The 16,369-nt window shown below is 50.7% G+C and overlaps 1 protein-coding gene across 1 annotated transcript; it reads left to right on the top strand.

Annotated features, from left to right (window-relative positions):
* Positions 1-598: 598 nt before the first annotated feature.
* Positions 599-2,445, top strand: LOC123069294 (GDSL esterase/lipase At5g45910-like). The gene is made up of 5 exons (XM_044492110.1): positions 599-994; positions 1,093-1,311; positions 1,420-1,565; positions 1,660-1,936; positions 2,010-2,445. Exons 1-5 carry the CDS (start codon positions 706-708, stop codon positions 2,222-2,224), a joined length of 1,146 nt encoding a protein of 381 aa, XP_044348045.1. The 5' UTR covers positions 599-705; the 3' UTR covers positions 2,225-2,445.
* The last annotated feature ends 13,924 nt before the right edge of the window (positions 2,446-16,369 follow it).

The following is a 16,369-nucleotide window of genomic DNA, read 5'->3' as shown; positions in this document are numbered from 1 at the left end:
CCTCGGGGTTGTCTGGTTGTAGGGCAGCGGCTCTGGCGGTGGAGGCGCGACTTTTGGGAGCGGAGCGCGCGTCTCAGGTGCGGGGCGGCAACCATGGCCACGCGGGTGGCGTGGTTGCGGGTGCTTGACGAAGTTAGGGTGCGACGACGGGGTGTGAGCGCCGGGATACACCACTTGCCCAGTCCTTTGACTGGCCAACGGTGACGTCGGCCGTTGACGCCCTATCATTCCTGAAGGCTCCATCGTAGCGTTCTACTCCTGTCATCTTGCTCCAGGTGAAAACCTGATCTTCGAGATCTGCCGGTGGCGGCTACCCATGGCCGTATCCTTCTTGGAGGCACCACTTTGGAGTCCTGGCTTCGCTGTTGTCTGGCTCGCTTCTCTATTGTGGTTGCTCATGCTGGAGGTCTCGGTCGGCTCCAAGCGATCATGTTAGCTTGCTTGTTGGTCGGTGGGGTGATGTGTTGATGCTCGACACCTTTGTATCTTGTGTTTGGTGTGTGCTGTGTGCGATGGTAGTGTGTGTTTGTTCGGCTTTCGGTTGTAATCGATGGTTGTAATCGGTGATGGTTACTTTATAATACTCCAGCCTGTGGACAACAACGCTTGCTTGCTCTGATTTTGATGTGATAAATTTGAGGCAGCCTAGAGCTGCGGGAGCTGCTCCCCGCTGAATCCTAGGCCGCTGCGAGGTGTCGTCAGGCCATGGCCACCAAGATGCGCAAGCTGCCGAGCGCCGTTTTGCTGCTCCTCTTGGTCGCGAACCTGGGATGGGCATGGGCGCTGATCCCTTCCTCCCCCGCAGGCCTCTCCGCCAGGCGCTACGACTCCATCTTCAGCTTCGGCGACTCCTACGCCGAAACCGGCAACAACCCCGTCGTCTTCGCCGCCAACTCCGTCTTCAACCTTGTCACGCGCCCACCCTACGGCTCCACCTTCTTCGGCCGCCCCACCGGCCGCAACTCCGACGGCCGCCTCATCATCGACTTCATCGGTACGGAGTACCACCTCATTCCCCACTTCCCTCAGCAAACTCTCCTGATCTGTGGCGAGACAGGCTTGAGGTGCTCAACTCAACTGGTCCGCTTGCAGCTCAGCGCCTCGGCCTGCCGCTCGTCCCGCCGTCCCTGGCGCACAACGGGAGCTTCCGCCAAGGCGCCAACTTCGCCGTCGGGGGCGCCACCGCTCTGGACGCCGCTTTCTTCCACGACGGGTCCGATCCCGGCAACAAGTTCCCTCTCAACACCAGCTTGGGCGTCCAGCTGCAGTGGTTCGAGGCTCTCAAGCCTTCCCTCTGCCGCACGACCCAAGGTTGGCACTTCTCAAGTCAATCGACGCAAATGTTTATTCAGCTAGCCGCGCTGCCTGCAGAGTGACAGGAAACTGAAACATGCGCCGTACATTTTTCTTCCGCTGCAGAGTGCGAGGCCTTCTTCGGCAGATCCCTCTTCTTCGTGGGCGAATTCGGGGTCAACGACTACCACTTCTCCTTCCCCACCAAGAGCCTGCAAGAGATCACGGCGTTCGTTCCGGAAGTGATCAGGGCCATCTCAATGGCAATCGAGGTACCTACCTACCTCGTCAACCCGAATTTCACCTTTGAAACAGGAGTGGAGGCAGTTTAACATGGTATTGATCCGGCTATGGCAATGGTAACAGAGGCTGATCAAGCACGGGGCCACGAGTTTCGTCGTTCCCGGGACAATCCCGTCGGGATGCACGCCGCACATTCTCAGCTCCTTCGCCAAAGACGACCCCGCGGAATACAACTCCACCACCGGCTGCCTGGAAGATTACAACAAGCTAGGGATGCACCACAACCTGCTGCTGCAGGAGGCCCTGGAGAAGCTTCGGGGCAGGCACCCGGACGCCATGATCGTCTACGCCGACCTCTTCGGCCCCATCATTGACATGGTTGAGTCACCTCGCAAGTATGGTAAGCACTTTCAGAGCCGTTGTCTTGCAGGCCCGCTTGCAGCAGGTCAAAGTTGATGGTTGTCATTCTGCAGGGTTTGAAGATGTTCTTACCAACTGTTGCGGAGGGCCTGGGGCACTTATCTGCGGCGACCAAGGTGCACATGTATGTGAGAAACCGGCTGCTCGTCTGTTCTGGGATGTCGCGCACTTGACGGAGGCGGCTTACCGCTACATCGCCGATGGCTGGCTGGGCAGCATAGACTCCCCTGCAACTGCAAGAGAGAGCAGGTATCAGTTAGTGAGGTAGCAGAAGCTGCCCTGATTCATGGACTGATAGCTATCTGAAGTCTGGCCTGTCTGAACTGAAAAACACTGGAATTGAAATGGAAGCATGCAAGTTTATTTTGGAAACCTCTTGTTGTTCTTTTTGGAGCTAGATTCGGAAGTTTGTCGGTGAAGTTGATCGGATGGATCTGATCTGGAAATTCTTGATTACAACGTTGAGTAATACAGTATATTTTAGAGTCAGAAATGTCATCATATTGTTCAGTCTTTCATGACATTGCTTAGATATTCAGGAGAATATACAACCATACATCATCCCGATGAAAAACTACAATCAAACTGACCAAGTAATTTTCACACAGGGCAAATGACATAACTACGATCTTTATATTCTGCAAATGTTTGTATTGCTGCAGTAAACCATGGAAGACAATTGTTCAAACATAAGGGTTAATTTGGTTTACGCAAACACCGCAATCTGCAGTGCAGTACATAAATCTGCTAGAATCCATTCACGTCATATCTTGAGCTCAACTTCAGATAAATATATTAGGATTACTGTTTAATTGTCAAGAAGATGAACGGTCAGCAGAGAAAGAGGTGAAGGTGCTTAAAGCACGAAAGTGCTTTTGTGAGCTCGAGTGAACAGTAAAATTAAGAAAAAATAACTGGTTTTTTTCGAGCAAACATGACAAATTGCTTGCAAAGTTTCATCACGAAATGATATTCGTGGAAGACATGGCAAAAAAATTCAATGCTCCAAAATGCTTTTGAAAATAACACATTTGGAGCATCGATTTTTTGTCACGTTTTCCACAAATCTCATTCGATATTGAAACTTTGCAACCTATCAAAATATTTTTCAATGTTTTCTACAAAAGACATCCATTTTTTCATTTATTTTGATTTTACTGTTCACCCGAGTTCAGTTTAACAACGTCCCTTACTGCATCACTAGTCTATATATAATGATAACAAATTGTAGTTCAGAACCTTGGCCAATAAGGGACAAGTGCAGTTTATAGAAAATATAAGAGACACGAACTCTGAACACTTAATTCTTGATGTAGATCTGGACAAATAGAACGAAGCTTTTGGCCTTCCAGAGAGACACAAGTCAGCTCCTCATGTCCCCCACTTACGGCCTCGAGCTAAGCAGAAATTGGCCGACGCGAGGAAAAATTTCAGGCACCTTAGATTTAGCAAAACCAGATTCTTATTGTCCCGTAAAAAAAACCAGATTTTTATTGGACATCTTGAATATGAAACAAGAAATATGAAGCTGGCGTTATGCTTATTTGAACAATTGATCGGGTTAAAAATTAATTTTTATAAAAGCGAATTGTTCTGTTTTGAAAGAGCCAACGAGGAACAAGAGGCTTATATGCAATTGTTTGGGTGCGAATTGGGGACTTTACCTTTTATGTATTTAGGCATACCAATTCACCCTCGTAAGTTGATAAACAGAGAATGGAAGTGCATCGAGAATCGATTTGAGAAGAAACTGAGTTGCTGGAAAGGCAAGCTCATGTCATACAGAGGCCGTTAATTCTTATTAATTCGGTTCTCATGAGTATGCCTATGTTTCTCTTGCCTTTTTTCGAGGTTCCAGTTGGAGTTAGGAAAAGGCTGGACTTCTATCGATCCCGATTCTTCTCGGAGAGTGTTGAACTAAAAAGAAAATACAGACTCGCCAAATAGGATATTATTTGTCGACCAAAAGACCAAGGGGGTCTTGGCATTGAAAGTCTTGAAGTCAAAAACAGATGTCTTCTCAGCAAGTGGCTGTATAAGGCATCTGTTGAGACTGGGGCCACGTGGGTGTAGTTTCTTCGTAGTAAGTATCTTCACTTCAAAACTTTGTCCCAGGTGACAACGAGGCCGACGGACTCACCTTTTTGAAAAGGGCTCATGAGAGTCAAATCAGCCTTTTTTAATAGGACAAAGTTTATAATCAAAAATGGCGCCAACACGCGATTCTGGGAGGATACTTGGCTAGGAGAGACACCCCTCGCGCTTCAATACCCATCTCTTTATAGTATTGTTCAATGTCGCGAAGCTTAGTCACAACGGTACTTCAGTCCTTCCCCCTTAATATTCAATTTAGGAGGACGCTTGTCGGTAATCGTTGGGAAGCGTGGCTCCATTTAGTGAGTAGACTGATGGAGGTTCCGCTGTCTCAACAGCCCGATCAGTTGCACTGGAAGCTTACTAGGACTTGGGAGTTTACAGTTAAATCAATGTATCTCGATGTTATCAATTCTAGCTCCATTCCTAGTTCCAAATATGTTTGGAAAGTCAAAGTTCCTTTGAAAATTAAAGTGTTTATGTGGTTTGTACATAAACAAGTCATCTTAACTAAGGGCAATCTGGCAAAGCGTAACTGGACAGGACCTACTAGATGTAGTTTTTGTGATCGGGATAAAACTATCAAACACCTTTTTCTTGATTGCCCATTGGCCAAGGTTCTATGGCGGATGGTGCACATAGCTTTTAACATCACTCCTCCAAATTCTGTCAGCATGTTCTTTGGAACGTAGCTTAACGGGATAGAGTCCAAAACAGCAAGACACATTCGCGTAGGAGTATGTGCTTTATTGTGGGCAGTCTGGAACTGCAGAAATGATTTGGTTTTTAGCAGAATAACAAATATTCATTTTTTGCAGGTTATTTTCCGTGCCACTGCGTTGATCCGTATGTGGTCGCTACTCACTCCGACGGAGGCCAGGGAGCGTTTGGTTACAGGACCTATCCAGTGGAAGATGGTAGCACGGGATATTTTCAACCGGTTTGGATGGCGGTCATGTAATAGGATAGCCAATTAGTTTTCCTACCTTTCTTCTGCCAGCCGGTTGTGGCTTTTTGGCTACTTTTTTATTGGCTCTTTGTAAGCTTTTCTTTACTTTTCTTGAGACTATAAGACCTTATTGAACCTATTTGCTTTTTATAAAGTTGGCCGTATGCATCGTTCTCATGCAGAGGCCGGGGAGCCCCCCTTTTCAAAAAAAATATTCTTGAATAGCTGCTCCGTATTAGTGAATTCCTTTTTCCCCATAAAAATTTCCAAGTGGAGAAGTAACCTCTCAGACGGTACTATATATTGTAGGTAGGGCATCTCCAAGGCGGACCGTAAACCTCTCGGATGAAAGAACATGTAGTGCCCCCATGTTAGGTTTTGGTAATTGATGACATTTTCTATGGACTAATGGTTGCCTTGAGTTATATTTGAAGGATTTGTCCATAGTCTTTTCTTGAAGTCCATGTGTTGGTTTCAAGGAGTTTTTGTGTTGACCAAGGATTTGTCTATAGGCTTTTCTTGAAGTCCATGTGTTGGTTTCAAGGAGTGTTTGTGTTGACCAAGGATTTGTCCATAGGCTTTTCTTGAAGTCCATGTGTTGGTTTTAATGAGTTTATGTGTTTGACCAAGGTGTTATTCAAGGAATTATATAAATATTGGTCATGATACATGGGTGATTAAGACTAAGTCAAGGGTGAATCAAGTTGATCAACTCACAAAGCGTAGAAGATGTACCGAGAGGGATCAAGTGATCCCATGGTATGGTAAAAATTGTCCATTACACTTTGTGTACTAACCCATTATCTACGTGAGAGTTCTGTGTGGGGTTAGGTATGTTTCCATGGGCTTGCGTCAAGAGGAAGATATCATACAACCCATGGAGAGGATGACACCAAGTGGTGATCGTCATCAAGATTGCGGTGTGCAAGTTCAAGTGGAGCATCACAGAGAGATCAAGTGCTTGAAGCTTGCCGTCCATTGTGGTGACAATGGACTTGTGAAGATGTGCCGAAGGGTGACTCACCCATAGTGGAGTATGGGGGAGCAATCAACTAGTCTTCATCGACCCAACGCAATCAAGAAAGGTGGTCCATCTTGAGGAGGACAAGATAGTCATCATCTAGCTCAAGTGGATTATGCGCAAGGCAAATGTTTGCCCGTGATAAGTTTTCTATTTTACCGGTCTCATGGTGGTAATTGGGGGACCGGGTTATAGGATCGATTGTCGTACTATCAAGGGGGGCTCTCAAGTTGGTAGCTTGATCATATCATTCGTATAGAGCTCAAACCATTGCATCCTTGCATCATCTTTCCCGGGTTATAGGATTGATTGACGTACTATCAAGGGGGGCTCTCAAGTTGGTAGCTTGATCATATTGTTTGTAGAGAGCTCAAACCATTGCATCCTTGCATCATCTTTCTTGGTTCTTCTCCTTGTGACATTTGGAGCTTATGATCTCTTCATGACAAGCTCGAGTTCATCAAAAACGGATTTCACATGCATCTTCTATGATGTTTTTGATGTTGGGATTTTTTCCGGTTCTTCATTCATAGAGGTTTCACATCGCTGTTTGGATGCTACTCGCCGTCATCTATCCAACAAGCTTGAGTTTGCTCGATTCAGAGCTCATTTGCAGAAGTTGTGTCAGCTCAGGCTTTATTGGATCCTCTGTTTTCTCTGTTATGTTCCTGAAGGCCTCAAGCGGTAGTACCGCTCTCACGAGCGGTAGTACCACTTGTAAGCGGCAGTACCGTGGCCCTGTGCCGTGCGTAGTACCGCTGCTTCTGGGAATACGTTTTTTCATGTCAGGTTGCGCGGCAGTGGAATGGTAGTATGAGCATAGTACCGCTTGCAAGAGGTAGTACCGTCCGTGCACTACGGCTCCACTTCCGCTCCTCTCCAGGACCCTACGTGCTCCCAGCGGTTGTAGAGCGACAGTGGGTGTGCAACACTACCGCCTATAAGCGGTAGTACCTTTCCTTTGAGCGGTAGTAACCCTGGTGCGGCTCTGCTTCACGCACTCTGTCCTGCTCTGCCTCCTTAGTGCCCTGAGCTGCAACCCCAGTGGTAGTACCGCTGGGGTAAGTGGTAGTACCGCTTTGGCGGCACAACTGGCCCATGGTCTTGCACCATTGCACTTCTTTATGTGCACTACCGCACGGGCAGTAGTACCGCCACTACAAAAAAAGACACATCCGTGACAATTTGGGCCGAACGAAAAAATTTTCTGTCATACATATGACACTTCTATGACGATAATTGTGACAAAACCCGGTATCATCATAGATGTGGTGGGCTCCTACTTCTATGACAAAAAATCATGACAGAAAATGGGCTTTTCATCCTGGGCGGGCCGGAGACGCAGCTGCATGACATTCTTTGGGCCGTCCATGGCGGAAAAAACTGTGGTAGAAGCGAGGGCGAGGAAAATTTCGGTGAGTTCCCGGTTACGGTGGATGGTCGGGGGCCGAGCGATGCGCGTTTCTCTCGTACACGTACGCGCGTGTGTGCGAGGCATTGGCTCTAACTGAACCCGAGCGAGACGTTGGGCTCTAACTGAACCCGAGCGATTGCACTGGAGGCTACGCGTTACTGAACCCGAGCAATCGAGCGATTCCTTCGCTACCGCTGCTAACTGAAGCCGATTGATGCTGCCTCTGGATGAACAGTGAGCATTGTAGGGGGGGGGGGTTGGATGAACAGTGAGTGTTCGGGGGGGGGGGTGGATGAACAATGAGCGGTGGAGGTGGATGAATAGGACCCCATGGTGTTGCCTCTGGACGAACAGGACCCCGATCGATTGAGCTGGTTGGGGCTGGATGAACAGGACCCCATGGAGGGCTGGATGAACAGTAGACGGTGGAGGGGTGGATGAATAGTAGCCCGTGGAGGGGTGGTTGAACAGGAGCCCGTGGAGAGGGGTGGTTGAATAGTAGCTGGTGGAGTAGCGCACGGTGGAGGCTGGATGAAAAGGATCCCGTGGATGAACAGTCGTAGATGGAGGCTGGAGGAGGTCGACGGTGGATGAACAGTAGCCCGTGGAGGCTGGAGGAGGTCGACGGTGGAGATGAACAATATCCCGTGGAGTCCCGTTTTGCGGTCGCCACACCCCTCCCGATGAACAGGACCCCCGTTTCGACCGTAGCGCTTCAACACAAGTCCGTTTCGTCCGTTTTGCGGTATGCCACACCCCTCCCGATCAACAGGACCCCCGTTTCGACCGTAGGAGGTCCGTTTCCTCTGTTTTGCGGTACGCAAGACCCCTCCCGATGAACAGGATTCCGTTTCGAACGTGGCCGGTCGAACACAAGGCCGTTTCCTCTATTCTCCGGTACGCCAGGCCTCGTTTCCATCACCTGTTACGTCCAAGCCGGTTGGCTCCGACGTGTTCCGTTGCCTCCCGATGAACACGACGCATTCCATTGCCTCCCCATGAACACGACGCATTCCGTTGCCTCCCCATGAACACGAAGACGACACAGTTTCTCCGTTCCGATCCAGCCATGTACACGAGCCCTGGCCGTACGTATATATGCGCAAGTAGGTGTTCGAGACCCCGCCCGTATGTACGTACATGGCCGTATGTTCTTTCTTGCACACTGGCCGCTGTACTTATGTGTACATGCTACGTGCGCGCCTCTACTACGACACGTGCGCGCCTCTACATCGACCACTATATATGTAAGTACACGTCCACGACCAGAATGACAACGCTACGTACGCTTCGACCAGGTGGGTCCCGACTGTCACGCACTTCCTTGCGTGCGAAGATGTAGCTGGTGGGTTCCAGCAGTCAGGGGGCGAATCGTTTTTTTTGCCCAGACGCACTTCCTTGCGTAAGAAGATGTGGCTGATGGGTCCCAGCAGTCAGGGGGAAATGTTTTTTTTCGCGAAATACGGTGGCCCGTCTGGTGGGTCCCTGCTGTCAGGTGGAGGAATAATTATTTTGCGTGTAATAAGGAGACACTTCCTTGCTGCGGCCGTGGACCCAGCTGTCAGCCTCTCCATGTACAGTACTCTTCCGATGGAAGTCGGTCGTTGACCACATTGACCACGCCGCGCCGAGAGCACCACGGCGGTGGACGACGGCGAGGCCTAGGAAGGGGACGACGCTGAGCCAGGGAAGACGCGGCAGTGGATGCTCACGCAGAGAGGAGTATGAGGGTTCACTGGTTCGGCTGCGGTGTGAGGCTGCCGTCGCCACAGAATAACAGGGGGTGTGGGTGATTGGAGGGATGGACTGGCCAGCGGTGGGAGTAGTATGGGGGCGGTGAGGCCTCCGCGGCAGCACAACTGGCCACGGAAGGCAGGAGTAGCAGGCACGACCGGCGCTGCTTTGGGCGGCTGGAGCAAGAAAACCAGAGGTTGAAGAAGCACTACGGATCGACCGGATCGCTTACGGCGACGAACGACAGTTGGCGCCCACCTTGGGGCGGGTATCTTAGCGCATTGCTGGTGAAGTTGCAAGTTTTTCCGATCATCATCGTCATGGTTTCCGGTGGCGGATTGGCTGAGGGCTACGAGATCTGTCTCGGCACGCTCGTGTTCGTCGCCGACGACTTCGCGTGGCTTCAAGAAGCTCCCCTGTATGTTGAGGCGCTCCCCGTCTGAGGGGCAACACACTTCCGAGCATGTGTTCACGTCGTTCTCCTTTGGCAGCCGTCGACTCAGTATCAGTCGACCCCGACGGTGTTTTCACTTCCTGCCGTTCGTCGCCGCATGCGATCCGGTCGATCACGGCTTCAACGGTGGATGAAGCACATGGTGGTTCGATGTTCGACCACCATCAAGTCGCGACAATTGAGCCCGACGAAACTCTCCACGGCCTGTTCGGCCTGTCAACTGGCTCCGCGGAGAACGCATCCGAGTGCGATAGCAGCGACCCTGCGACTGAAGTCTTGATGGTCGACGGACCTCACAGCCCGCCCAGTTTCCGCCGTGAAGGCGGCGGAGACGCAGGCGGCGATCCGTCGCACGGCCATGAGGAATACCGACCCGAACCCCTCTCTTCGTAGCAGAGGGAAGAACTTCGTCGCCGCAACATGGATGCACTCCAAACGCCCATCGTTGGAGAAACCCCCGAGGCTCGGGACTTGGAGGGGGTGCGCCTAGCTAACTTGGCTGAGCGCACTCGACTGGATAACCTTCAGCGTTCTCTCAACGAGCATGCTCAGGAGCGGATCCATGAGTCCAGTTGACGACAACTTTTTCCGCCTCCACCTAAGGTATACCGCACTCCGATTCAGAATCTCACAGCTGCGGCCCGAATAGCAGAGTCGATCCAACCTTCCCAGTCTGAAGCTGGCAGAGGGTTGATGCAGATTTGGGCCTTGCTCCGGGCAGCATGCGAGCAGAACACAACAGTATCTCAGTCGTAGAATAGGATTCACAGCAGATCCGTTGCAGCGGACACGGTTCAGTCGGCTCATAACCCAAGATCGCCTCCGCGGCATGAGGGTCGTGGGCAGTATGATCATCCACTCGACCATGACAATCGTCATCAAGGACCCACGCCTCCTTCGAGGAGTGCATTGTATGTGCCTCGGCGGAACGATGACAGGCGCCGTCACAGTGGAGAGCGTAGAGCTTCAGTCGACCCAAGGAACCGGGCTTCGACGCGAGGTCTATCCTCGTTCAAGGCCTGGTCGACCGGAACAGAGCGCACAGAGAAGACCCTGGCAGAGATCGTCCAAGCGGCAGCAGAGTGCATGTTTCTGGTCCCGAGTGTTTTAGCAGGGCCATCAGGGCAGCGGTGATTCCTCCCAACTTCAGGTTGGCATCGGGGTCAGTAACTTCACTGACGAATCCAAGCCTGAAACTTGGCTTGAAGATTACTGAGTGGCTGTACAGATTGGCGGTGGAAACGATGAAGTTGCGATGAAACATCTCCCTCTGATGTTGGAAGGGTCGGCCCGAGCGTGGTTAACTCAGTTGGCCCCGAGCAGTATATATAGTTGGGAGGAACTAGTTCGAGTGTTCGTCAGAACTTTCGAAGGCACTTGCAAACGACCAGCGGGATTGACCGAGTTGCAGCATTGTGTGCAGAAGCCAAGTGAGACCTTGAGAGATTTTATCCAAGGGTGGTCCACTTTGCATCACACCGTCGAAAATGTTTCAGATCATCAAGCAGTGTGCGCTTTCAAGGAAGGCGTCAAATACAGAGAGTTGGTCTTGAAATTCGGTCAGACTGGGAATATGACTCTAACTCGGATGATGGAGATAGCAACCCGGTACGCTAACGGAGAAGAAGAGGATCGACTCCGTAGCAGGAAGAGCAAACCAGTCGGCCAAGAGGCCAATGGAGGTAACTCCAGTCGGAAACAGAAGCGCAAGGCCGAACCAGCAGCACCTGGAGAGATTGCAGCAGTGACTCAAGGAAAGTTTAAGGGAAAACCTAAGGGGCCCTGGCCCCCTAAGAAGGTAAAGGATCAAGCAGGGAATGATGTGCTGGATTTGCCATGTCACATCCACACGAAAAAAGATGAAGAAGGTAATCTGATTTACCCGAAGCATACCACTCGACAATGTCGACTCCTAATCCAGCAGTTCCGGGAGAATCATCCCAATGAGAAGGAGAAGGAGTCGGACAAAGATGAAGATGAAGAGGAGGACTGAGGGAGTCCTGGATTAGGGGGTGTCCAGATGGCCGGACTATGACCTTTGGCCGGACTCCCGGACTATGAAGATACAAGATTGAAGACTTTGTCCCGTGTCCGGATAGGACTTTCCTTGGCGTGGAAGGCAAGCTTGGCGATACGATATGTAGATCTCCTCCCATTGTAACCGACTCTGTGTAACCCTAGCCCTCTCCGGTGTCTATATAAACCGGAGAGGTTTAGTCCGTAGGACGTACAACAATCATACCATAGGCTAGCTTCTAGGATTTAGCCTCTCTGGTCTCGTGGTAGATCAACTCTTGTACTACCCATATCATCAATATTAATCAATCAGGAGTTGGGTTTTACCTCCATCGAGAGGGCCCGAACTTGGGGTAAAAACATCATGTCCCTTGTCTCCTGTTACCATCCGCCTAGACGCACAGTTCGGGACCCCCTACCCGAGATCCGCCGGTTTTTACACCGACATTGGTGCTCTCATTGAGAGTTCCACTGTGCCGTCACCATCAGGAAGGATGCCACGTCCCGTCTTTAAAGACAACACTCTTGCTAAAGGAGCTTTGGCTATCAGCCAAACTCTCCGGCTAGGCGGTTTTCTTATGACCGCGTGTTCGGCCGCCGCGCCGACGATGACTTCTCGGGTCATCAAAAGCAATCTCCATGTCGACTCGGAACTCGCTGAGCAGTTAGATCCGATGGAGCTCTCTTCCTTAAACGAGCTCTTGGATCGCATCGCCGCCCTGGGAGTCGCTACAGACTACGATCAGATTGGGCTTAAACCCGATCCAAGAGAAATTGACTCTCCCCAGGTCACCCACCACGTCGCAGTGGTTGAGGAACAATGCGGCGAATATATACCCATCTTAAGGACCAAATATGTCCGGATTCCCGATCCCCCCAAGCTGGATACCCGCGGAGGGGAGGGCGTCACTCAAGCCCTGAACCTAAAGTCAGGCAGCAGGCCAGATTCATTGGACAACATCCAAGAATCCAAGCTTCCGAATTCGGAAACTCCTTGGCCCCTGAGCCTGAGATCGTGCGAGGTTCCGGATTTAACTCCACCCGCCCACCCTAACATAAGGGATCTATCCCAAGTTCCGCAAGAGCCCAAGGAAACAGTACATCATTACTGGGCCAGATTCCTCCTGGCTATGAACAAGATATAGGACTGCCGCGAGGAGGATGCAATTTCATCTTTATGCAATAATTGTACGGACATCGGAATCCTCAACGCCATAAGTCGCCGTGATATTACACACTTCACTGACTTGGCATCCATGGTACGAAAATACTGTGCGATGGAAAGCGTCCGGACAACCGAAATAAAATTCTGGGACGATCCGGCCCTGAATACAACCCCAGTCCGAAATAAAAGGGCGCATTATCGCCATGCACAGGGGTTAATCACCAAAAAACAAAAACCCTCTATAGGGTATGGAACCGTACTGGAGGGATGGCTCAATGGACCCTGTAAAATTCATAGTACAGAGGGCGTCACACCAACTCATAGCCTTAGAGCATGTTGGATACTCCGGCAGGTGGCCAGAAGTGGCGAGGAGCTTCTAACTCCAGAATCCGCAGAGCACCACCCCAGAAATACCAGTACAGTATCGACAATCTTTGAGACTTTCGCATCAAACAATGTGCGGAAACGAACACTCTGCAGCCTTACCGAAGTCTACCAGGTAGCAACAATAAATCCATGGAGTGACATGGCTATTACCTTTAATGCCAGTGACGAACCTAAATTCCGAACAGCCCAAGCACCAGCCGCATTGGTCCTCAGTCCGATAGTGGATGACTTTCGACTTACCAAGGTACTCATGGACGGTGGCAGCGGATTGAACCTCATTTATGAGGAAACCCTTCGAAAAATGGAAATAGACTAGAGCCGCATTGAGCGAAGCAACACAACCTTTAGAGGAATAATCCCCAGTCGGGAAGCGTGCTGTACAGGAAAAATCACACTGGATGTGGTGTTTGGCACGCCGGATAATTACAGGTCCGAGGAGGTCACATTTGAAGTGGCCCTGTTTAGCAGCGGATACCACACTCTGTTAGGGCGAGAGGCATTCACAATTTTTCAAGCTATACCCCATTACGGGTACATGAAGCTCAAAATGACCGGACCCAACGGAATCATCACTCTTGCTAGTGACCCGGACATAGCACTCCGCGCCGAAAACAAGACAGTCGCACTGGCCCTTGAGGCATTATCCGAAGCCCTAGCGGCTAGGGAACTAACCGTGATGCGCTCCATGGTGGACAGGGACGACGTGATACTCGACAAAAGATCCAAGTCCACCTCCTTTAAACCAGCAGACGAAATAGTCAAATTCCAAGTCCATCCAACGAACCCTACAAAAACGGCCTGATGTGGACGCCGCACTATAAGAATTCCTATGCGAAAATTGGGACATCTTTGCCTGGCACCCTTCAGACATGCCAAGAATCCCATGCAGGCTGGCCGAGCACAGCCTAAACATCCTAAAAGGATTCAAGCATGTTAAGCAGGCTCTTCGGCGTTTCTCTGAACCTAAGAGACAAGCCATGGGAGAGGAGCTAGCCAAACTACTGGAAGCCGGATTCATCAGAGATATAAAACATCCGGACTGGCTAGCAAACCTGGTGATGGTACCAAAGAAGGACAAATCCTGGCGCCTATGCGTCGATTTCAAGGACCTCAACAAGGCTTGCCCAAAGGATCCCTTCCCCTTCTCCCGCATCGATCAAATCATCGACACTACCGCAGGACACGATTCATTGTGTTTCCTCGACGCATACTCTGGCTACCATCAAATTAAGATGGCAGAGCCAGACCAAGCCGCAATGGCATTCATCACCCCATACGGCCCATTCTGCTTCAACACAATGCCCTTCGGGCTCAAAAACGCCGGCGCAACATATCAGCGCATGATTCAGACATGTCTGGCCAACCAGATCGGCAAAATAGTTGAAGCATACGTGGATGACGTGGTCGTCAAAACCAAGCACGTCAAAACTCTAATAGACGACTTGAGGCTCACGTTCGATAACCTCCGAACATATGACATCAAGCTTAACCCGGAAAAATGCGTTTTCGGCATACCAGCCGGAAAGCTCTTGGGCTTCATTATATCCGGTAGAGGAATTGAAGCAAACCCAGCCAAGATCCGAGCTCTGTCGCAATTGGATATTCCAAAGGACCTCAAACAAATACAAAAATTGACTAGATGCGTGGAGGATCTAAGCCGCTTCATCTCCCGCTTGGGAGAAATGGCATTACCCCTTTACCGCCTCCTCCGGCGCACCGAACACTTCGAGTGGACGGATGCTGCCATGGCCGGACTCGAAGAAATAAAAGCCATATTGGCAACAAACCCGGTCCTGGCCGCGCCTAACATCGGCGAACCAATGCTATTATACATTGTGGCAACTCATCAAGTTGTAAGCGTAGTGCTCATCGTCGAACGAGAAACGGACGGACACAAATTCCCCCTTCAAAAACCAGTCTACTGCGTGTCCACTGTCCTCACTCCATGCAAGTCACGGTACCTGCATTACCAAAAGATAGCGTACGCAGTGTTCATGGCGTCCCGGAAGCTACGACACTACTTTCAAGAGTGTTCAATAACAGTAGCCTCCGAAGTGCCTCTTAATGATATTATAAACAACCGCGACGCGACGGGCCGGATTGCCAAATGGGCCATTGAGCTCCTCCCGTTCGACATAACCTATAAGCCACGGCGAGCTATCAAGTCGCAAGTTTTGGCCGACTTTGTCGCCGAATGGACTGAAGCCGGACTCCCTAAAGAGTACGACACATATTCCAACTGGATCATGCACTTCGACGGCTCCAAAATGCTAGCGGGTCTGGGGGCTGGTGTCGTTCTGACGTCCCCAACAGGAGATACAGTTCAATATGTACTCCAGATAATGTATACGGACTCTAACAATGCAGCCGAATACGAGGCCCTTCTACATGGTCTCCGGATGGCAGTCTCCATGGGCATTCAACGCCTAGAGGTGCGTGGGGATTCGAACCTCGCGATATCCCAAATAAATGGAGACTTTGATGCCAAGGATCCGAAAATGGCAGCTTATCGCAATGCCGTCCTAAAAATGTCAGCTCGGTTCGAGGGGCTCGAATTTCACCATATAGCCCGGGAAAATAATCAGGCAGCAGACGTCTTGGCACGCATCAGCGCAAAGCGCGATGCAGTCCCCCCCAACATTTTCTTGGAGAGGCTCTTCAAGCGATCCGTCCAATGGGAAGGGGAGTCCGGAAATAACAACCCGGACTCAGCCGCACCACCTGACACCGAACATTCTGACACAACGGGAGGCTCTGCCAATGAAGTAACATCCTCAGCCCACGAAATAATGGCAGTCATTGCCCCGTGGACAGAACCATTCTTAGCCTACCTAACTAGGCAAGAACTCCCCGAGGACCAAAACGAGGCACGCTGCATAGTGCGGCGATCTAAAGCCTACAAAGTCCATGAAGGAGAGCTTTATAGGAAAAGCACCACCGGAGTCCTTCAAAGGTGTATCTCCGAAGAGGAGGGGCGGAACCTTCTGGCTAAAATTCGTGCCGGACTAGGCGGGCACCACGCCGCAGCCCGGGCCCTCGTAAGCAAGGCCTTCCGTACTGGATTTTATTGGCCTACGGCCCGGATAGATGCTCATGACTTAGTCCAACGATGCATCGGCTGCCAATTATTCGCTAACCAAAGCCATATGGCACCCACCGCCCTCCGAACTATACCCATC

Source organism: Triticum aestivum, chromosome 3B, assembly GCF_018294505.1.
Source record: "Triticum aestivum cultivar Chinese Spring chromosome 3B, IWGSC CS RefSeq v2.1, whole genome shotgun sequence".
NCBI classification, from domain to species: domain Eukaryota; kingdom Viridiplantae; phylum Streptophyta; class Magnoliopsida; order Poales; family Poaceae; genus Triticum; species Triticum aestivum.
This window is presented reverse-complemented; position numbering and strand designations above follow the sequence as displayed.